The 24743-nt window shown below is 40.0% G+C and overlaps 1 protein-coding gene across 1 annotated transcript in view; it reads right to left on the minus strand.

Moving 5' to 3' along the window:
* Positions 1–5293: 5293 nt before the first annotated feature.
* The window catches only part of XRN2 (5'-3' exoribonuclease 2), a 73042-nt gene continuing 53592 nt past the window's right edge, over positions 5294–24743 (minus strand). Inside the window, exons 24-30 of the mRNA XM_082234259.1 lie at positions 24680–24736; positions 23449–23517; positions 23140–23274; positions 19715–19851; positions 13532–13601; positions 9008–9152; positions 5294–5869 (exon numbers count right to left, since the gene is read on the minus strand). Coding sequence (XP_082090385.1) covers positions 5813–5869; positions 9008–9152; positions 13532–13601; positions 19715–19851; positions 23140–23274; positions 23449–23517; positions 24680–24736 — 670 coding nt within the window. The 3' untranslated portion in view covers positions 5294–5812. The remainder of the gene's footprint in view (positions 5870–9007; positions 9153–13531; positions 13602–19714; positions 19852–23139; positions 23275–23448; positions 23518–24679; positions 24737–24743) is intronic.

Raw genomic sequence — 24743 nt, forward strand, 5'->3', positions numbered from 1 at the left:
AGCTCCTCCAATTTTTTATAAAGTTTGCTTAAACCTCCAGCTGTGTAGATTTCCACTTATATCTCATTGGGTAACTGGATACAGTTAAAGTTGCAATCCATTAGAATGTGACAATCCAGTCAGATTTAGCTGTAGCTATTCTCCATAGCAATAAACAAAATCAAGTCCCATTCACAAAAAGAATCCCTTGCAGAGCCTGTCCACAAAGATCAGAGACTGACTTCCTCTTTTATCTCCGTCTCACCAAATTGAAGTTTTATGGTCTTATTGCGCCTTTAAATTGTTTTATTGGCTTTTACCTCTAATTAGGAAGGTCTGCTGCTTCTGGTGTCAGAATGTAGCTTTGGCAGGGGCCGCGATGGTGCCTTGAAGCGTCCTCAAGCCTTTCCCCCTTTCCTCCCGTGTGCTGAATAGCCACCGGGGGGGGGACTCGGGGGGGCGAGAATTTTCGCTCTGCAGGAACCCTTGGGTCCCCACACTCCTGTGGGGGTTTTTTGGGGGTGCGCTGAGCTCTGGCGCTGCCCTCAAAGCCTTCCTGCCAGCTCCATGTTGCAGGCAACACTTAGCACACCGACATTCCTTTCCACAGCAGTCCCGGAAGCCACGATTAGCTGCAGCTTTCAGTCAAATGTACACTTGTATCAAGCTCAGGTTTACTGCTGCAGGATATGTGTGTGCGTATGTAAGCCTGCACCTGTGAGATGGCTAATTTACACACACAAAAAAGGTTAAAAAAACCCACACAGGAGGCGCTGTGGTCTAAACCACTGAGCTTCTTCGGCTTGCTGATCGGAAGGTCAGCAGTTTGAATCCCTGTGACGGAGTGAGCTCCCATTGCTCTGTCCCAGCTCCTGCCAACCTAGCAGTTCGAAAGCATAGAATCATAGAATCATAGAGTTGAAAGAGACCACAAGGGCCATCGAGTCCAACCCCCTGCCAAGCAGGAAACACCATCAGAGCACTCCTGACATATGGTTGTCAAGCCTCTGCTTAAAGACCTCCAAAGTAGGAGACTCCACCACACTCCTTGGCAGCAAATTCCACTGTCAAACAGCTCTTACTGTCAGGAAGTTCTTCCTAATGTTTAGGTGGAATCTTCTTTCTTGTAGTTTGGATCCATTGCTCCGTGTCCGCTTCTCTGGAGCAGCAGAAAACAACCTTTCTCCCTCCTCCATGTGACATCCTTTTATATATTTGAAGATGGCTATCATATCACCCCTTAACCTCCTCTTCTCCAGGCTAAACATGCCCAGCTCCCTTAGCCGTTCCTCATAAGGCATCGTTTCCAGGCCTTTGACCATTTTGGTTGCCCTCCTCTGGACACGTTCCAGTTTGTCAGTGTCCTTCTTGAACTGTGGTGCCCAGAACTGGACACAGTACTCCAGGTGAGGTCTGACCAGAGCAGAATACAGTGGGACTATTACTTCCCTTGATCTAGATGCTATACTCCTATTGATGCAGCCCAGAATTGCATTGGCTTTTTTAGCTGCCGCGTCACACTGTTGGCTCATGTCAAGTTTGTGGTCAACCAAGACTCCTAGATCCTTTTCACATGTACTGCTCTCAAGCCAGGTGTCCCCCATCTTGTATTTGTGCCTCTCATTTTTTTTGCCCAAGTGCAATACTTTACATTTCTCCCTGTTAAAATTCATCTTGTTTGTTTTTGCCCAGTTCTCTAATCTGTCAAGGTCGTTTTGAAGTGTGATCCTGTCCTCTGGGGTGTTAGCCACCCCTCCCAATTTGGTGTCATCTGCAAATTTGATCAAGATGCCCTTGATGCCCAAATTTGATCAAGATGCCCTTGACTGGCATGCCTTGAAAGCATGCCAGTGCAAGTAAATAAACAGGTACCACTGCAGCAGGAAGGTAAACGGCGTTTCCGTGCGCTCTGGTTTCCATCATGGTGTCCCACTGCGACAGAAGCGATTTATTCCTGCTGGCCACATGACCCAGAAAGCTGTCTGTGGGCAAACGCCAGCTCCTTCAGCCTGAAAGCGAAATGAGCGCCGAACCCCATAGTCGCCTTTGACTGGACATAACTGTCCAGGGGTCCTTTACCTTTACCTACCTACACACACAAGCTTTCACTTTACTGTGGCACTCGGTGAACAATGAAGAAGCCCCCATGAATGCTCTGGTCATGAATGCTCCATTCATGGGCAAACAATACCGCAACTCTCTCCCTGGCATGTCTAGCTGTCTCGGAGACCTGCCTGTTTCACAACTTGGTCCCTCGCTTCCCACACCACCTTTAATTTTTGTCCACTGCACTTTTTGGTCCTATCCTGCAAAAGGGAACAGGGCTCCTCCATGATCCATGACAAACAAAAATGCTGAAATTCTCTTCCACACAAAAATGCAGTAGGCTTGTTCTCTTTTCTAGCGGGGCCACCCTTACTTCAAAAGAGGCCCAGGGCTTGTTTCAAGCATTCCATCCCACATTCTGATCTACTGGAGGAGGAGGAGGAGGAGGAGGAGGAGGAGGAGGAGGAGGAATGATACTGATATGATAGAGCAGACTATACTACTTCAGACTACAGATTGCTGGTACTCCCCTAAACAAATTCCATGCAAGTAAAAACACAAGGAGGAAGGGAGCAAGCAATGGGAGTCCAGTCTGCGCCGTCACCTCATGTCTATTTATACCAAGTCTAACTTGAATTAGCTCAGAGTAAACATATTGGATCCAGGTACGAGCATAAGCTAAAGATTAGCTAAAGTTTAGGCATAAAAAAGATGGGGTTATACCCAGTGTTAGTCATACTCAATGTAAACTCACTGAAATCAACTGATCTCAATCCATTGTTTTCAGTGTTTCTACTCAAGAGTACGACTAACATTAGATAATAAAACCATAGTTGAAAATGAAGTCAATTTCTTAACATTCCTGCTGAGGAACCAGAACCTATTCTCAAATCAATAGTGAAAAATACGCCTAATTTTAAAAGTAATAATTAATGGGGTGAGTGCCATGTCCATTACATTAGAGTGCAATCCTAAACTGAATTCTGAGTTGAAATGCCTAAATTCAATGTTTACTCCCAAGTAAGCATATGCAAGATTGTAGCTTCAGTTTTTCAACAATAGATTATTAGTAGGTGAATATCTGAACACAATGTTGAAATGCATGGTGGCTTTCACAGGTGGAAGCATTAGCATTAAAACCTCTTAGTAAGAGAGGAAATTGGCTGACGTACAGAGAATTATTAATAGAGGTGGAAAAAGGCTTAAAGCTGAAAGAATATGAGCAACTAAAGTTTTTTTTTCCAAAGTTGCTTACATCATAGAACAGTTTAAGGGAGACAATAAGAAAGGTTTCAGCTACACAGTGTCAAACTTTCAAAAAGAGATAATTGAGAGTAATACAAAATTACTCAAAAAATGTATAATCTCCTGTTATATGGGGAAACGCTGGATGAAATGGTAAAGTCAGCACTAATAAAGTGGGCTCATGATTTAGGTCACAATATACAACTTGAAAATTGGGAAAAGATGTGGAAGGTGAATTTAAAATTTACAGATTGTATTTTGTTGAAAGAGAATTATATGAAAATGATGTACAGATGGTATATTACGCCAGAGAAAGTGGTAATAATGTATAAAAAGGATCTAAAATCTGTTGGAAATGTAAAGAAAAAGATGGTACATTTTAACATATGTGGTGGGAATGCAAAAGGGTTAGAAATTATTGGGAAATGGTATATAATGAATTGAAAAAAATGTTTAAAAAGACTTTTGTTAAGAAACCAGAAGCATTCCTTCTAGGAATTTTAGATCAAGATTTAAAAAAAGAAAATTGGAAATTATTTATGTATGCAACAACAGTGGCAAGAATTGAATTAGCACAAGCTTGGAAGACAGAAGAAATACCAACGAAAGAACAATGGCAAGGGAAACTTATGGAATATGCAGAACTGGCAAAATTAACAGATAAACTACATGAAAAGGATAACAAAGACTTTAAAAGAGAATGGGAACCAATTACAACAGGGGTAGCCAAACTAAGGCCCAGGGGCTGGATGCGGCCCAATCCCCTTCTAAATCCGGCCTGTGGACGGTCCGGGAAGCAGTGTGTTTTTACATGAGTAGAATGTGCCCTTTTATTTAAAATGCATCTTTGGGTTATTTGTAGGGCAAAGCAATTTGTTCATCCCCCCCCCCAAAATATAGACTGGCCCCCCACAAGGTTTGAGGGACAGTGGACCGGCCCCCTGCTGAAAAAGTTTGCTGACCCCTGATTTACAACATATATGAAGAGGCAGCATAAAGAATTGGACTCATTGGCAGGGTTTTAAAAAACAAAGACAATTGTATGTAACAAAAAGTAAGACTATATGTATTGGGAAAATTTTGGGAAACAACGCGCAGGGTGACTAATATGGAAATAAAACAAAGTGGGAATGTGAGGGAAGTCCAGAGGAGGAGGGGGCAAGTATGGAAAATTGTTAGAGAAATATTGTTAAGAGGATGCATTCATGGAAAAACCAATAAAAAATATTTTTTTAAAAAGAAAGAAATCCATTGCATTTTAGAGTGACATCTAGTGCACATTGAAGCTCTTATTTGTAGCATTAGTCCTCCAATACCTCATTCACACATGCAATTCTTCTGTTGATGTAGCAGCCATCAAGCGATGAACATGCATGTGAACTAGTCCTGTCTTATCCTAGCTTTGGACATTTTATTATTATAAACTGTCACCTGTTCTGAATGCCTTGCCCAAAAGGAGGCATATAAGCACAGAAAACAAATGAACAAGTTCCTAGAAAAAGAAAATCCCTGCATATAGGAAGATGACAATTCTATTAATGTTTCTAAATTAAATGTTTTAGGACCCAGTTCAACTCCCCTTCCTGCCACGGCTGATGTGGGAGCTTCCTGCTGCAAACCTCCTGAGAGCAGAGAGCTGGGATTGTGCAAAAGTACGGTAGTATACACCTAGTGATGTGGTAAGGGGTGAACTATAAATTCTCCGTTAGTGTATTTGTAAAAGAAGTGTGGAAAGTATTGCTAATTTATCTAATTTAATGGTTGGGTAAGTGCTTCAGGAGGAAGAGGCATTTATTTTAGACCATTTATTTTTAATATTTCACAGTCAAGCTTTAAGAAGTTACTGAAGGAAAGAAGAGTGTTTTTTCTCTCTTTCTCTGTCTCTCCCACACACAGTTTGCTTTAGGAGGCAGGCAGCATAAGTGGGTCCTGTGGATGAAGAAGCAAAGGAATGACTCAGCCAAACTTGAGAACTTCTAATTCTTGTCTAATAATATGAAACAAACTGCATAACAAAGATACATTGATGTTGTAAAAGATGAAACTTTTACTTCAAAACTTCACCAACTTTTTTTTAAAGGGACAAATACATCAACAATGAAGCACTTTAGAAGGAATGCTGACCAAAAGTCTTTAAAACATTGTGCTTGTAGATAGCCTCTAAGCTAACTTCCACAATTAAAACACAATTTCTGTGTGTTTTCAATGCTATTCTTCATAGGACAAACCTTTTCCTAGCTGTGAACCAAAGGGATATTCTTATGTGAATACAAAAGGCATCAACAATGTAGTAATGCAATAAAAACCACACAGTAAAGACAGAACAGGACTCCTGCTTCAGTAGACTTTTCACACAAGCAAAATAAGTGCTAATTTCACTTGTATTCTGCAGTACAGTTGTAAAGTAACATATGTATCATATCAAATCTTATCAGTAAAAATGTACACAGTTTAAAAAGAAAGTTTATCACCTAGAAATTACTCAGATGATAAAGATGGTATTTAAAAAAGGATTATTTTAAATGGTGGAAATGCCAAAAGCCTAATTCCAGTTGTATCTTCCAGAAGATGGTGGCAATGGGTAAGGCCTTCCATAACCCTGCAAAGGAGAAAGATAGTATTACTCTACTTTTTCCAGTCATAAGGTAGTACAAAACAGAAAGAAGAGATTACAAGAAAAGTGGTATAAGAAAAATAAAATGACATGCAAATGGAGGCACAATCCAGCCCAAAGTTAAGGAGTTTTATGCCTCATCAAATCCAGAGAGAATTAAGGATGGACTTATCTTTCTCTCTAAATCAGTAGGTCTTAACTTTGGCTTGGATTATAACCCTCAATTGCCACCAATCCTTGAACTCCATTATAGCTATTTTTATTACTATTACTATTAAAGTTGCCATTTTTTTCTTTGAGTAAAACTGGACTTTAAAAGTATAAGGGGAACCTAAAATGGAAACTTGGTAAATTAACATTACAAAATGTATTACAAAACATATTTACATGGAAGTTTAAGTTTAACATTAACCCTATTAAATTAATTGCTTGAGACTTGAACTGACCAGTTACTCTTGACCAGTAACATGAAAGTATTGTTCACATTCTTTTATTTGCACTACATTATGCAGCCTGCAAAAGGGTTATTCAGCTATGTGAACAACAGAATACTAAGAGTTAATTCAAAAGTTGGCAATTGTAAAAGAGGACTCTTTTGCAAATATGTACAAAATTTCAATAAAATACATTTTGACATTGGGTACAAAGTAGTAAATAACCTTATAGTTTCTCTGAAAGGGAACTTAGGGTAACTATTTCATGCTATGCTTAATAAACAGTACTTGCATCTATGCAAAGGGTTAGCAAAGAGGCCTGTGGCCAAAATCCGATCTCCATACTTCTATCTGATGCCCCAACACCTGCTATTCCATAGGCAGCCTGGTGTGTCTGTGGCAAATCCTGTGACAGGTGAACAAAGCATTTGATGGGCTGATGCCACGTGGCCTGCGCACAGATCTATTGGGAAGTGTTAGAGACAAAAAGGAATCTAATGCTGTCCTTGAGTATGGCGGGTATATTTTGGGGGAAATGTTACAAATGAAACCCAAACCTGAATCCAATTCTGGGGTCCTATATAGGCTATCTTTTGAAAGACAAAAGATCAAAGTAATAATCAGCAACCAATCCTAGCATTTGCAACTTGCAAAGTGCCTTACAGAAAACTCTGCATTCTTCACTCCATCCCCATAGCTTGCAGCAGCTCCTAATGCCAACCAGAAACACATTTTCAGCTGTTCTGGTAACTAGAAGTGGCTAACATGATGCACTTTTTATTTGCAACTGTGAGACATGTCCAGATGTGGAGAACTTCAGTTTTTCATTTTCAATAGCCTTCCCCGATGAATGGCTTTTGAACAAGACCAGGATGTGCATCCAAGTGATGGTTGTGTGAGTGTTTGGACAGCTCTACCCCCCTCGCAACTGTGGCAAGAAGCATCCACCAAATGCTCAGGACAGCTTATCAACAGTTTGATGCAATTTCAATAGAGCTTTCAGTATCAGGTGTTTAAGGTAAGAATTGCGAAAACACTTATACTCTCATGCAATCATCCCAGTAAAGGCACAAGTGCAGACCTGAGATATCAATGGATTACTGTGTTTTGGTGCCAGCAGTGAAATGTCATTGCATCAAGGGAACTTGAGGGGGTGGGCTGGGGAGAGAATCAAGATCTGGAATGCAAGATCTGTCTTTCAGATTGTGTGCAGTCTTATAAGAGGGATATCAGATCAGATTATCCAAAATAAGAATTTATTTTTGAAAAAGGGACTATGCAGACCTACCACAGGGGAAAATTACACAGGAAACAAGTTTTTAAAGCAGAATGATAGCTGATCCTAGCATCAGAGAGTAGTGAAACCTCTTCAGAATGCTACCTGTTTCTACCTATTCAGTTACTCTTGAAAGAGAATTTAAGGCTAAAATTTGATTCTTATATTATTTCAAAAGCTAAGATCTGTCCCAGAAGGTGGCTCAATAATTTCCACATTGTTTAGTTTAATGTTTTTAGTTATCGTTTGCCTATGTACACAGTTTTCAACTGGTTAGCATGTTGTATGCCTACTTATATTGACTGGAATCTTTATTGCATGTTAAAAAAGAAAAATTAGTAGCAATATTTAATTCAGGCCTTGAGATAAAAATATCATTTTGATTTTAGGCAAAATATGTACGGCTAATAAAAGAAGTCAGAGATTCTTCAAAGGAATGAGGAACCTGTGGCCTTCTTGTTGGACTTTAACTTCCACCAGACCCAGCCAACATGGCCAATAGTCAAGGAAGATGGGAGATAGTCCAGCAACGGCTGGAGAGCAGGTCCTCCACCCAGTCCCAGACAAAAGCAGGACCCTTCACAGGCAAGCTCATCACAGAAAGAGCACATGCGCATCCACGACAAACTGCCCTACATGGCCAAAGGAAGCAAGCTAAGTCCCACAAAGGCAAAAAAGGGCTGGAAAACAAGACAGAACTCCTATCTAGCTGTCAGGGGCCGGAGCTGCTCCAGTTCCTCCTCCCCATGGAGTGGCCACTTCTGAAAGAGGACGGAGGCAGCAAAAGCACCCTATCATCAAACATATTCTTCTGGTAACGACAATCCTTTGACATTTTGTGGTGGCAGATATTTTCAGCACAGGATGTGTGAAAATTGTTACAGGTCTAGATATCAGCCACAGTCCAGATAAAATTATTCATCCTTATATCCCATTAAAATTAACAGGACAACATTAATTATAATGAGTCTTAACCACAGTTAGATCCACAGAAAAACTCACTGGGTGTTCAAGTACCTTACTGTGAAACTGTACTCTTTGCTAAATGATTAATTTACAGGAAGCCACTGTTTTAGGCATGTCTGATATGTGTGCAACCATACATGTGCACATCACGCAGAACCTGCAAGTGACCCAAAAACGTCACAAAAAGGGGTGGGGGCAGAACGGGTGTTGTAGGCTTTTTCAATGATGTTTCAAATATACACAATTTCACTTAAACACATAGTGCCTTGGAACACTCCTTCGGAGTTGCTTGTATTGAATATATCCCATACATTCAATGACTATACATGTGATTTTTTCTTTAGCCAAAGAACATCCTGTTAGCTTTCAGGATTGAGATTACATTATACCCCACTTTCTTCTAGCTTGCTAGAGGATCACAAAGAACAACCACACAGCACTTTGTACCTGTCTTCCCCTTTCCCTCCGATCATCGGGCCTTTGTGGGTAATTCATAGGTCCACCTGGGCGTTGGTACTGATTTTGTTGGTACGGTTGTCCTTGCGAATGAGGCATGCGGTTCCATGCAAGAAGCGGAGTGGCCCCGGAATTTCTGAAGAAAAAACATGTATATCATATGTACAAGTTTTCTTACCATCTGCCTAAAAGCTATAGTAAGTGGTGTTAGATATGGCACACCTCAGCTTATTTACAGAAATATTAAGCACCTCTTAAGAACCAAGCTTACTGTTATATTACAACAAGTTTGCTTCTTTCCTGGTAGTGGAACATTAAACAAAAACTAAACTAAAAGCAAAACTTTCTGTTTGTCGTATGCTCACTGGGAACAAACATAAGGATTTAAAAATCTTTGTCAAATTCAGATTCAGGTTTTAAAGATGTCCTGAAAGAATATGGTCCATTTGGTATTGCTGCCTCCCCAACCTGCCTCTGTGCAGGGATTTGAAGTATAAAGAAAAAAATCACGTCAGCAAAATGTAACATTATCTCAAGAGTAAACAAGCGCCAGAGTGAGGCTTTATTTTGTGGACATCCAGGCTAATCTGGGAGTCCATTCTTTCTAGTTAATTGCAGGTTGCAAATGAATTCTTACTGCAGAGTAGTTTGAATCCAGGGTAAGGGCTTTAAGCGTTATCTCCCCCCATCCATTATTCAACTCAATATGTCAGAAGGTCTGATCAGGAGGAAACCTTTTCAAGTTCTATTGATGCCGTTTTCAATTGACCACAGTGACCTAGCAACGTAAGCACTAATTGGCATGGACCAACCAACATTTGGCATACTGTTTATATGGGAACACAAATGCAATGTCTTATTAGCACCAAGAATGCCATCCCAGATTACCAACAAGTACTGTTTTAACTGTACCAGTATATAGCAAGAGGTCATATACACATGAATATATACAGGAAAATGTAGTTTGTTTTAGTTATAGTTAAGACCTAAGCTCTGTCACCCACAGAATTTCCTCTGTCTTAACCAAAAATACATTTGAGCAAAATGATGTATCATTAGCAGGACCAAATAATATAAAGTAGCTAAAAGGTATCATCTGGCTAGTTACATGATCTTGGGGAAAGTACTGGAAAAACCAATTCATGTACTGAGCAACAGTCATCAAGTGCCTAGTGTTGTTGTATAAGTCAGAGTTAACATTTCTCAAGAGTTCCTAGTGGAACTCTACCAAGGCTAGTAGGCTAGGATACAAAGATGCCCTTTTCCTGTTCTGCAAATCCAACAGGATTTTAGACTTGCTTCGCTTAAGCACCAGCAAACATCTTTTGGAACTGCTGCTTTCATGGCTGCTACCTCCTACCAAGATAGGAAGTCTATGTGAATGGAAGGCTATTCAGTAACTCCAGCCTCCCACCAATACATAGAAGTTAATTCCTAGGGGCTGTGGGAGCTTTGGCCCCCACAATAAAATATTTGAGGTGGCCAGGTCCCCGCAAAGTTGATAGGCATTCCCATTCAAATAGTGTGTGTGCACTATGTCATGTGATCAATTTTGTGGGGTGGGGCTTTCCTGGGCCCCCACAATATTTTATTCAAGTTGAAACCCCTGCACCAATAAAGGTAAAGGTAAAGGGACCCCTGACCATTAGGTCCAGTCATGACCGACTCTGGGGTTGCGGCACTCGATCTTGCTTTATTGGCTGAGGGAGTCAGCGTACAGCTTCCGGGTCATGTGGCCAGCATGACTAAGCCGCTTCTTGCGAACCAGAGCAGTGCACGGAAATGCTGTTTACCTTCCCACCAGAGCGGTGCCTATTTATCTACTTGCACTTTGACGTGCTTTCGAACTGCTAGGTTGGCAGGAGCAGGGACCGAGCAATGGGAGCTCACCCCATCACGGGGATTTGAACCACCGACCTTCTGATTGGCAAGTCCTAGACTCTGTGGTTTAACCCACAGCGCCACCTGCATCCCTCCTGCACCAATACCCACCAGTAAAATAATAGGGCCCTTCTTCGCCTTGGGTTGCCACTTAGCAGAGGATAGCAGAGCACTACTTTTGACAACCAGCACTCTACGTAAGTCACTAATGTGGTGAGAAGTCAGGGATTCCTGGTTGTCCACTATGAAATGGCTTATACTCTGAGGTGAACCTGGCTATATGTGTGGTTTTTCTGGTCCATGAAAGATAAAAAAATGTTTTTCTGCAACATTCTATAAGAATGGAACAACTGCCCTACTGGATTAAAAAAAGATCCACCTAGCCCCAAATTCTGCTTCCAGCAGCAGCCAAGTAGATATTTTCAAGCACTTGAAAACAAAGCAAAATGGCGCTTGACCCCAATACCTAATTCTCACAGATGCAAGATTAAGCCATGAAAAGCTTCAACTTTCAAAATTAACCTAGCAAGTAAATCAGAAGTTGAAAAGCTGAAATCCTATCCTACAGACAGGGATCCGTTCATGCAAATTACTTTGCCTGAAACAAAGTACCACCAATGTCTATTTATACCCCAACCTTTATTCCATCATGGAACTCAAGGCAGAATATATGAGATTCTCAGGCAGCCTCCCCCCCAGTTATTGACCAGACTCAAACCTATTTAACTTCAGCAAGGTTGCTACAACATGTACCTTCTGAACATGCTCTGGGTCACCTGATACCAACACAGCATTGTGTGAAATTGATAATACAAAGAAAAATCAAGCTTTTGCATTCTTAGTCTCAGACAGCATCTCAGCGGTGGGGGGGTAGAAATGTGTTTCATCATACAACCTCACAGGTAGTCAGGTCCTATAATGAAATGAAATGATCTGAAATGGGCCGAGCTGTTGTGACATTTGAGAATTATTTCCTCCTTCTAACAAGTGAAACAGTGGATGTATCTTCTAGCTCATCTTGATTAAACTTTGATAGGTCTGCCACAGTGAGATAAAATTGTTTCAGGGAGCTGATCAAGTTCATGATATAGCAAGCAGGTGGTCCTTTGAGAATACCACATTTACATAAATGGTTCTTAAAGGCGGGATGGAGGCTTCTCCAAAATGAATGATATCGTCCTCCTTGACCTGCCATTGTGGTGAGCCCATCTTAACTGAAAAGCAGACCAGAATACCGACATAGGTTGCAGACCTTAACTGCCCACCGAGATTAGCTGGGCAAGTGCCAGGGGGTGGGAGAGAAGGCAGCACTCTAGCCTTTTTGTAAAATATTGCAGGAATCTTAAATGTGTAATCTCCTTTTTAAAAATCTGACCTGCCTTCCCATTTAACTTGGAACAAGAACGACTACAGCTAAGCAAACTGCTTGCTTTTGGTCTCAGTTAAATGCAGGGGGGCTCAGAAAGGTTTATTTACTCTTGACAGGAGGGAGGGGTGTCATAATGAAAGCATAGCATATTATGTTGTACTTATGATTTAACTGATTTAATTTAATAGCAGTACAAAAATCGATGAAAGCAAATTAATGAGTATTCTTGATTATGACTATAAAGAGACAAGTCACAATGTTCTTGAACTCTTTTTTAAAAAATGGCCTACAAATATAAGGAAAGTAAAGCACTTCAAGATAAATAATTAATCAGAATTCCCCTCCAATCAGAATTCCCATATACTCTTGGAACTGTGATAGCAAAATTAGAAGGCGATTTACTCAATTTTTTGTTATTAGGTGTTCTCTTATAACAAGGAACAATACATACAAAGAAAACATATGCTCAGTTTAGTAACTATTTTATTTGTATTATCTTATTTTGCTCTACAGATATAACAGAATTATTCACAGATACACTTTCCAAACCCCAGGATATCTGGTTTTAAGGGCATACAATCAGCTTCTCAATGAAGGGACACACATATAAAACATCCCTTATTATCAAACCATGTCACATTCTCTCTGTTCCATGGTACTTATTGGACTGCAGATTCCTTAATCCTCCTCAGAGTCCCTCCTGCATTTAATTCAGTTCAGTCTTAAGTAGTTAAAGAAACTGTTTTCAGTGGCAACTAATAACTACTGACCTACAGTGACACTGGCCTACAATAGACTTGTCAGGCCTGAAAAAGCTGCACCAAAGAAGCTGATTAGGACTTCAAGAGGTTTGTAGCAAGAATCAATGGCTGGTCTGTACTAATGCTGTGGTTCCTGCACAGTGATGATAAAAGTGGACCACCATTAGTTATGCCTCATTAAGCTCCACAACTCTCCTAAAAAGAAATTTGTTTAGCCTGTCCAAAACCTAATGCAATTTTAAGCTGTCTGTGTTGAAATTCATAGTGCTTCAAAGAGAGAGAGGCCAAAGAACCAAGAATGCTACAGCAGAAGCATCAACAGCAAAGTTAATTTTGAAGTTTCTGATTATTAAAGGAAAGGTCTTACAGAAACCATCCAAAGATGGGTTTAGAGAGATATTTGGAGAGATCTTTATAACAAAAATAACAGTTATAGAAATTCTAGGAGTTGGTTTCCATTGAGACACTAACATATGTAATTAAAAGGAAATTTTTAACAAATACCTGTCAAATCTTTGTGGTGGGTGCTGAAAGAGAGGTGTAGGACCTTGCCATGAATCTTGGGGACCAATATCTGTGAAATTAAAGCAAAATAAAATATAAACACAGATGTAACATATCACAGTGAACCACAAATAGGTGTATTTTAAGACTTATTACAAAAACAAGTAGTTTTAAATCCTTACACAGATAAGAATTCTAGAACTTTTAGTTTTAAGAATTACAAAGAACACAGCGACAAAAAGTTAGTATTTAGCAAAAATTTTGGTAAAGGGAGAAAGCAAGCTGCCCCTCATATAATGTGTAAGAATGGCTTAATTTCCAAAATTCTATTGAAACACACTTTGGCATGGCAGCTGTGAGGGGAGAATTAATCTCTTTATTGCTGTCACTGATCAGTTAAAAGGCATATTGCCAATTAAATTTAACTCCATTAATATTATTAAAATCTCAGGTGGCCTTCTGTGACATGGAGAAATGTGAGATAACTTTCAACTGCAAAACAAAAACAGCCACTCATTCTTAGAAAGACCACTTTACTATATTATCTTTTTAAACCCTTCCCTCCCAAAGCCCAACAACTGCAGCCCCATCAATTAAAATTTGCCCCCATGAAAATAAACCAAATCATTAATTGATTGGCAATCTCATTCTTTTTACTCAGAAGACAGCAAGAAAGGCCAACTTCCAGGCATGTTTGTTACCCATCACCAAGCTTTCCAGATGAGGCGGCTATAAATCTGAGAAACTAAGTACTTTTAGTATAATCTGTATTAGAAAGCTACACACTAGGTGAACTGTGGCTAAGGACACCAGGAACTGCAACCATCTGATGCTACTAAAAGACCACCCACTTACGTCTTTTCTTAGCTCAAAAGTACAACATACTACAAAGCTGTACCAGCGACAACATCATTTAACAAGCCATGCAGTTAAATGGCTTCTGTTCTTTTAAATAAATGGACCAGTAAACAGAATGAAAGAAATATCTAATCAATAGATCCCTGGTGAGTTCAAAACACTTACATCATTTATCAATCAAAAGCTTCAGTTTCAGTGACATCTTTGATTATCCTCAATGATGTTTAAGTGCCACCTAATTATAACAGCTGGATTCAGAAGTTGTCCAATGGATTTACTATGAGAGGACAGTAATGTCCCTGATAATGGGTTAATATTCAAGAACACCAGGGGCTAGCAATAATTTACTGGAATGCCACACTGCCTTTGTGAATCTGAGCATTAAAAAAGGCATGGCTGGAAGGAAACCTGAGCCCCTCTCCAGGCACATTCAGACTGGATGGCCTGAACAAAAACCTTTTATCACAGCAGTTGAATGAAGCGTGTACAGTGCAGGCATGTCTGACTGACACCAATGTAACTTTGCTGGTGGAAATCCAGCCTGATTTTCAACCCTGGCAATTCCTGCTTTGGCTGCTGTTGGAGCAGAGTAATTCATAGAGGCCAATGAACAAAGCTTTTTGCACTATGTTCCTAACTGGTCAGGCTAAATTAGGGACATCCCTATACCAACCTCAACATATAAATACATTTGTGGCCAGGATTTGAAGCCCTTAAGGTTTGAGGTTCCTTATGCACTAACAATGTAAGACAGCACCATCATAAATTAATGAAACTAAGACAGTACAAATCTTGGATTTACTTTGAAGCAACTGCTATTGTAATGGTAGTTTAATCTTAAAAAAACTCAAATATTCATGTGAGATGTATGTATTAAATTCAAGTCCATATCAAGACTTATTAAATTATCTTAATATTGAATAGTCAGCCGGTTCTGAGAAATATACAAGTTAAATGGTTTATAAAGGATTTGGCAACCTTTCCTATACAAAACCATTTCACATATCTTTATTACATTTCTGGAAAACTAGCAAAAAGCATACTACATGGGCAGGGACCAGCTCATTTCATCTCCTATTCCGATGGGCAGAGCTGGGATGGTATTTTTGAAGGGTCAAGGGAGAAGAGGCATTCTAGCCCCTCTTCATTCCATTATCCCCCACCACCTCTGCCTCACTCACAAAAAGAGGGTAAAACTCAGGATTTCAAAAAGAATAACATAGAAGTGAAGTGCTAAATGAGAGTAAATAATAATCTGGATGCATTCTGATATCTGCTTTCATAATTGTTAAGAGCAGTTAGCTCAAAAAGTACTGGTTTGGACACTTCTCTAACAGCACTGACACTGTTATCCAAATATCTGTATAAACAGCAGAATTCCACACAAAGAGACAACACTGAAAATAGTTCTTCTTACTCAAGGTATACAGCACACACCTAAATACCGTAACAGAAATAGTTGCAATGCCAAGTTTCTACCTTTCATCATGGCAATGTAAGAAAATAGGTAAGTGAGGAAACATAAAAACAAGAGGTTGACATTTCAAAAAGGTACAGAAAACGAGAGAAATGACAGTTAATATTTCATTGGTCTTGAAAATGCAAGCAATTCCTAGAACCGATGCAACGATTTAAGTTGCCCTCTCCAGTAGCAACTGAAGTGATAACTTATGTAATCAGCATGGCAATCAAAGCCAAGACTTCATGTTTACTGATTGAAAAATGCTCCCCCCTTTTTTTCTTTTTGATTAGTGGAAAGACAGCTAATTGACAAGTTTACTGACTGAAATGAAAATAATAAAATCAGACACTCTGACAGCAAAATCCAAGCCTGTATTCGCATAGTACTTGCAGACTCCACTTGACTCCTGCAAGCTATCAGCATACAATTATTCATCAGCTGAAAATTGGCACGTCAATGTGAAATCAGGGAACACCACTAACCCCCACAGCTACCTCTGAGAGAGCTTAGATTGGATTGACTGTATTACCCTGCTATACTCTAATTTTCATTCACTTACAAAAAGATGTCCTGGAAAATAAAAAGCTTAGTATGCTAAGTTCACAAGTTAATGTTCTTAGAATATGATGAGATTTAAGGAAACAAAAGTGAAGTGGATTTGAATAATTTTATCACACAGATGGAGTAAGATCTTGACAAACCAATATATTGACAAATATCTTCACCCTTATTTCTCAGACCAACACTCCTACCAAACGCAATGATACATGAACACATAATGATACTTATACAAGTGCTAACCAACCACATAATGATACTTATACAAGTGCTAACCAACCACATTGCTAGAAATCCTGGAGTCCTGGCAGACCTACTAGTATGTAAAACTATGGTGGAGTGGTCAGGAGCAGGCCACAAAATGGAATGATTTCTCCTCACCTCCCTTTAGCAGGGCCTTTCTGTTGCTGACCATGGTTGGGGAAGACCAGAAGCTCAAATTCAGAAATCATCTTCAAAACTGGGCATAAATACAAGACCACAAACCCTGGACAAAATCTCCCCTTTCTTTTCCTCTACTACCAGTCAGCTGGTTTTAGTCGTTTTTGTATTTATTACTGAGGTTTGATATCATTGTAATATCATTCAAAAACATTTTTCCTGCAATGCAGAAGTGAATTTATATTTATTAAATTTCCTACATAAATTAAGGCACCTGTCTTGTTATTTTTAAAAACTACCTAAATAGAGCAACCCAAGTTTTCATGAGTGAGAAAAGGCATTTACAGTGGTACCTCTGGTTACAAACTTAATTCGTTCTAGAGGTCTGTTCTTAACCTGAAACTGTTCTTAACTGAGGTACCACTTTAGCTAATGGGGCTTCCTGCTGCTGTGCGATTTCTGTTCTCATCCTGGGACAAAGTTCTTAACCCGAGGTACTACTTCCAGGTTTGCGGAGTCTGTAACCCGAAGTGTCTGTAATCCGAGGTGTTTGTAACCCAAGGTACCACTGTATAATGCTTTAGACACCCCATAACAGCACTCTAAAGTAGGCTTGTATGACTACCATCCTTGCTTTACAGAGGGGAGGGCCTGAGAAAGGGAGAGAGAGTCATTCCCAAGGCTACAAGTGGGTTTGTTCTTCTTATAAAATCTGTACTGAGGAATTCCTGGATCATCCTCTTAGCCACTCACTACACCAGTTCTCAACTTGTACTGTGAGGACATGTTCAAACAATGATAAAAAGATGTACGATTGTGCTTGTTTGGAGGTTCTAGCAGGGGAGCGCAGCTATCGTCTACCCTTGACCGAAGAACGGTACACTCCTTCTATCTGGGATGGTCGTCCTCTTCCGCCGAGCGCGCAGCTTCGGGAGGGACGCACATGGAGCGGTGAGGGAGGAAGGGGACACCAGGCTAGCCAGCCAGATCAGCCGAATCAACCCTGGCAATCAATGGGGTGACAGATGTCGCAACCAGATCGCCCTCACATCGGAGATTGAGGTGGTAAAAAAGGTTAAATACTTGGGAATTTGGATATCACCTAAGAATATTGACTTATATCAAAATAATTATATCCCAGTCTGGAAGGGAATAAAGAAAGATCTGGAGGTGTGGGCCAGAATGAGACTATCATTTTGGGGAAGAATATCTACGGTAAAGATGACGGTGCTACCTAAGATGTTATTTTTATTTCAGACTATACCCATAATAAAGGGTATAGGAACTTTTAAAGAATGGCAAAAGGTGATCTCAAGATATGTCTGGCAAGGGAAGAAGCCTAGAATAAAATTTAAGTTATTAACGGACGCAAAAGAAAGAGGTGGCTTCGCCCTGCCAGACATGAGATTGTATTACGAGACAGCATGTTTATGCTGGTTAAAAGAATGGATAAAGTTAGAAAATAAGGAATTATTAGACCTTGAAGGTTTTAATAACAAATTTGGGTGGCATGCATACCTATGGTGCGACAAAAAGAGGGTTCATAAAGGATTTGGAAATCACATCTTCAGAGGCCCATTAATAGAGGTTTGGGACAGATATAAAAACATACTGGAACCAAAAGTCCCACATTGGTTATCTCCGCTAGAGATAATGAGTGTTAAGAAAACTAATATGAGAGGAAAGTGGGGTACATATGGAGAACTGGTAACCAATGAAGGAGGGAAATGGAAATTAAAACCATATGACCAAGTTAAAGAGTACACATATGACTGGCTGCATTATTTCCAAGTAAATGAAAGGTTTAAAAAAGATTTGAAGGAAAAAGGTTATGTGGAAAAAGAATCAAGTTTCCAAAAGGACATAATAAATAATGAGTATAAAACTCTGTCAAAAATGTATAAGATACTGTCGGAGTGGTACACGAAGGATGAAGAGGTGAAATCGGTAATGGTACAGTGGGCAAAAGATTTTGGATACAATGTTCAATTTGAGGATTGGGAAAAGTTGTGGAGAGAGAATATAAAATTTACGGCATGTACGTTATTGAAAGAGAATGTGATGAAAATGCTTTACAGATGGTACATGACACCCGTAAAATTGGCAAAGATGTATAAGGTTGATAACAAATGCTGGAAATGGATTGTAAGAAAGTGAAAAGTTTTTGGGAAGAGATATACAATGAAATGAAAAAAATGTTAAGATATACTTTTGTGAAAAAAACGGAAGCTTTTCTCTTAGGCATTGTAGGAAAGGACATAAGAAGAAAGGACTGTAAGCTTTTCCAATATGCTGCAACGGCAGCCAGAATCGTGTTGGCCCAGAAGTGGAAACAAGAGGAAATACCAACGGTAGAAGAGTGGAGATTAAAACTGACAGATTATGCGGAACTGGACAAATTAACTGGGAAAATTAGATACACCAAAGATCAAAAGTTCATCGAGGACTGGGGAAAATTTGTGGGTTATCTGGAAAATATCTGTGGTGTAAATACAACGCTAGTGGGGTTTCAAGAGGCACTGTAAAAAAACAAATAAGTATTGTTTATTAGAAATAATGAGAGTAGGGAGGGACAAATGGCAATATGAAAGAAGGGAATGTGTATTAAAGTTATAATTATGAATGATTGTCGGAGACGCTGAAGGAAGTCTAAAATGGTTATAATCTGTTGTATTTTGGATAAAATGTATAACTAGATGAAAATCAATAAAAATTTATAAAAAAAAAAGAAGATGTACGATTGTGAAGGCCCAGCAACAATGATTTAGGACTGTGAAGTTTCAGTAACAGGAAGGGTAACTTAAACATAAGTACTAGATGGCAATAGCAAACCAAGTATCATATTCTTCCAACTGGCCAAATGATTAAATAGAACCTTGAATTCCATTTTTAAAAATTAAAATAGAAAGGGGGGAAAAACTTACTTGAAAGCAATTTTGGAATCTGTTGTGGTCTTCCCAGCAGTGGTCTGTAAGTATTTCCCTGATTATAAGCTCCAGGGGGAGCAATATTGCTGTAAACTCCACTTCCAGAATGTCCTCTGTTTCTTGACATTGCATGACTGTAATACGGAAGGGAAGAGAAATGAAGGTATCCATGGAAAAAGGCATCACACACATGGCAACAGTGTTACATTTCACACCTGAACAATGGTAAATTCCTTCAACTCTAGGCGAGACATTAATAGGTCAGCAAATCTTCTATGAATGATGGGATACACAGCCGACGTTAGGCACATCTACCACTGTACAAAGCAAGAGTCGTGTGCCCAGGGCATCTGTACATACACTGACTGATTTCTTCAATTCTTTATTCTCCAGAAACAGTCAGAAAGAGCGTTTAAGTTAGGTGAAGATAAAAAAAGGTAAAGGTAAAGGACCCCTGGATAGCTAAGTTCAGTCAAAGATGGCTATGGGGTGTGGCACTCATCTCACTTTCAGACCAAGGGAGCCGGCCTTTGTCCACAGATAGCTTTCTAGGTCATGTGGCCAGCAGGATTAAACCGCTTCTGGTGCAACGGGACACTGTGATGGAAGCCAGAGCACATGGAAACAACATTTATCTTCCTGCTGCAGCGGTACCAATTTTCTACTTGCACTGGTGTGCTTTCGAACTGCTAGGTTGGCAGAAACTGGGATAGAGCAACGGGAGCTCACCACCGTCAAGCAGAACGCACATAACAACGGCCCAGTAGCAGTAACATCTGAAACAGTTCTCACTCTCTCTTCCATTGGCTCAACTTATGGAAAAACAGAATTGCAACATTTTAAAAAGTGGTGTCTCTTAGGTGATTTATTCAATTATGATCACAACTGGACAACTGAACCAGATTCCTCAGAAAGCTGGGGTTTTTCTCCCCTTGACTTCTCCTAACAGTGCAGATCAGGGATTGCTTTGGGATGCTCAGACATCAGCCACTGTGGTTCTAAAGTTTAGTAGGCATTAAAAAGCCCCCTAGTCACTTGACATGGAAGGACACAATTTGTTCCAAGATAATACAAATATGAACAGTCTTTCAGAAGTTCACAGAACTTCCCCATCTGGAAACAAGACATTTAATTGCTGTTGTTAGCAATTCCCTTAATCTAATTAAAATAAGAAGAATGTTGCATTTAACCTTAATCTACTCAACACTTAATATATGCCTGGTTCAGTTTATTATTGTTGTTGTTTATAAAATTTGTATGTTGCCCTTCATCTGTATATCTCAGAGGGGTTCACAACACAAAAATACAAGGTAAAAAATTCAAAATACATAATAAAAACAAAAAGAACATAACAAACCAACAACCCCCCTTCTCTCCACTACAAACATGTTCAAAAGGGTATCAGATGTTAATCAGCCAAAGGCCTGATTGAAAAGGAATGTTTTCACCTGGTGCCTAAAGGTGTATAATGAAGGCGTCAGGCAAAGCTCCCTGGGGAGAGCATTCCACAAAACAGGCCTGTTGCCCCCCTCCGGACCTCTCATGGAGGAGGCACACAAAGAAAGGCCTCAGGTGATGATTTCAGAATCTGGGTCACTCCATATGGAGAAAGGTGGTCCTTGAGGTACTGTGGTCCTGAGCCGTTTAAGGCTTTATAGGACAAAACTAGCACTCTGAATTGGGCCTGGAAACTAATGGATAGCCAGTGCAGACAGGCCAAGGGTCAGCGTAATATGTACACACCATCTTGCCCTGGTGAGCAGCTTGGTTTACAAAAACTGTCTTCAGAGGCAGCCTTTTGCAGTAATCTAACCTAGAGGTTACCAGAGTACAGACAACAGTAGCTGGCCTATCCCTGTCCAGATAGGGGCGAAACAGCCAAAGCTGATGGAAGGCATACTTCACCAGATGCCACCTGAGCCTCAAGCAACAGCCAAGGATCCAGAGGAGTGTAACCCCATCAAGAGCAGGCCACCTCCCAGCCATCTGGTCTGAGGAACTGCCCACTCACAGGACCTCCGTTGTATCTGCCTTGAGCTTCAGTTTGTTGGCTCTCAGCCAGTTCATAACTGATGCAAGACAGCAGTCCAGCACATCCACTGCCCCCCTTGCAGGTGTAAAGGAGAAGGAGAGCTGTGTGTCATCAGCATAAGGCTGAAAGCATATTCCAAACCTGCGGATAACCCCACTCAGCAATTTCAAGTAATGTTAAATAGCATAGTGGGTAGAGATGTTAAATTCTCAAGAATAATCGTTTGGAGAATATTATCGATTAATGAGAATATTAGAGAATTTTCATTTAAAATAGGAGAATATTCATTTTAATGCATTGAAAATGATATAATTAGTTAATATACATGTTTATTAATGAGTAAACTTGTTCAGATGGCAACCAAAAACCATACAGATACTTTTATTCAATGGGGCAATGCAGTGAATTCACATTCTTTGATTTGGTAAAGGGGAACTGACAACCAGAGGACTGCAGAAAACTAGTTACTGGCACTAAATAAAAATATAGAAACGTCAACTGTTTAAATCAAGGTTGGTCACCTCACATGCTGTTTCATATAATTGTATAGGCCTAGGTACTTTAAGTGTATAAAGCATTAAAGCTACTTTCTGTAAAAAAATCACAATTTATGGCCAAGGGTATAGAACTGCTAAGAATAAGGTCACACCAAAATAGGGGAAAAGGCTATTACATATATTTGAAACACATATGAATTCAAATGTTCATCAAATTAAATGAATAGCATTTTTAAAACAAAAAACCCAAAAAACCCAAAAATGTTTTCTGTAGCTCACATTTCAGAACTGCCAATGGTGAAAAACACAATGCCCAGTAATGTAACTGGATCAAAAACAATAATTATTCATTACTTACACTGGCAATATCACAGCTTGATTTATTATTTACTAGATTTTTTTTAATGTGGGTTGTAAAACTGGTTCTTACATTAGAATTTACAGTTTGTGGAGAATATTTTCTGGAGAATTTTCTAGCAGATAATATTCTCACCTCACATCACTAATAGGGGATAAAATTGAACCCTGTGGAACCCCACACCGAAGGCTCCACGGGGCCAAAGAATCACCCTCTGGAAACTACCATCCAAGTAGGATCGGAACCATCGCAAAGTGGTGCCACCCACCCTTAGCTCAGACAGCCAGTCCAGAAGAATACCATGGTTGATGGTACTGAAAGCTGTTGAGAGGTTGAGGAGAATTAACAGGGACACATTTTCCCTTACTCTCTTCTGACAGATGTCATCATGCAGAACAACCAAATCAGTTTCTGTGCCAAAACCAGGGACGGTTTATTGAGTGGTTTCAGTTCCAGTTCCATGTCTTAAAATTGAGTGCATGAATCTATATGAACAAAGAACATTAGATGAACAATAGTTAAATCAGTTGCCTACCCCAAAGTTCTGAATGATGACTGGTCCAAGTGAACCTGCCTCCTGTCGCGGTTAAAGCCAAGCTGTGGCCTCCAAGGTCTGCCATCATTGTTAGTTTTCTCCCAGTCACCTGGCTTCAGAACTGGTGGAGGCTTTCTAAATAATAAGACAAGGAAGTTTAATCAAATAGGCACTAGAGACACAGAGTTGGAAGACCTGAAAGCCATCAAGTTCAATTCATAGGACCACCCACAAAATCAATCTCACCCATTCTACAGCGCTGCAAGTGGTTCAGAAGAACTGGTAAGGGTAAATAGAAGGGTTACTTACTTTGCACCAGATAACACCTCTGCCTTAAAAATAAAGTCTTCTTGGAATTGTGGGTCTTTAAAGTTGATACTAAGAATGAAAATATTTGAAACAATTATGAAGAATTAACACATTGCCTGTTATGTGACATCAAAGTTGGTAACTTATTTGCTCTCTTCAGAATTCAGCAAGGATCAGTAGAGAGCGACTCAGGCCCAAAGATGAAATAAGAGCTCACCAGGCCTCTTGATTTGATCTGTTTTGAAATGGCCACAGCCACTTGTCACTCACCTAATATCACAGGGTGTCATGGGCAGGGCAGGAAAAGCTCTGAATTGCTCCTTTGCAACCCAGAGTTGCATTCAGTCATTTACACCTGGCACTGAATACAAGATCCACTGCCTTAAGGCAGGATGGGTTCCTCTTGAGAGCTCAGATTCTGCCCATCCGCTATATGACTTGCATTCAGTGCCAATTGTAAACTGGGGCTGTACAGGAGCAATTATGTGTACACTCTAAGCCAGGCTCCCCCAACCTGGTTCCCACCCTTCCTGATGCTTTGGATTAAAATTCTCATCATCCTTGACCACTAGTCATACTGACTGGGGCTGATGAGAGTTGGAGTCCAACAACATCTGGTTGAGGAAGGCTTAAATTTGGTGCCAAAGTGCAACCAGCACATCTTGGGGGCAGGATCAATTCCACCTGACATCATAATGGCCTGTCAAATGTGGTCTGTGAAAGGCTGGTCACTATTTGATAAGGCCAATCATGTGGTCCCCCAACACTTGTGTAGGCAAAATTCTCTCTTTTTCAGCCCTAGTCTAGTTTATTCATGCACTATGTGGATGACTCAGAAAAAGGAGTTAATTAAGACAGAGGCCAGCACTATTGCTAAGATAACAGCTGGGAGGAGTCAGTAGATCCCTCTGCAGTAAGGAAAGGAAAACCAGCAGTTATATTCATAATCTGAATACAGTTTAGAATAAAAAATATTTGATCCATCATTCTACTGAAGGGCTCGTATTTTCCAAGATTTAGCAGCTTAGTTGCCTTCAAGCCCACATAAGCAAGAGCCTGAGAAATGAGGAAATGTCTAACTTCATTAATTTGGTTCCCTCTCCCTTTCATATATCCCATTAGTCTCAAGAGGAGAAGCCAACCAGGAACTGGTGAACACCTCAACTATTGGGGACTTCACATCATGACCTAGAGGAAGTCATTTGAGTAACTTCATCCATACACATTTTACCTTATTGCAGAATTCTGTGTCAGGTCACGCAGCATGGGCACAGGAGAGTGCAATGTCCTAATGG

Source organism: Podarcis vaucheri (genome assembly GCF_965113315.1).
Source record: "Podarcis vaucheri genome assembly, chromosome: 8".
NCBI classification, from domain to species: Eukaryota; Metazoa; Chordata; class Lepidosauria; order Squamata; family Lacertidae; genus Podarcis; species Podarcis vaucheri.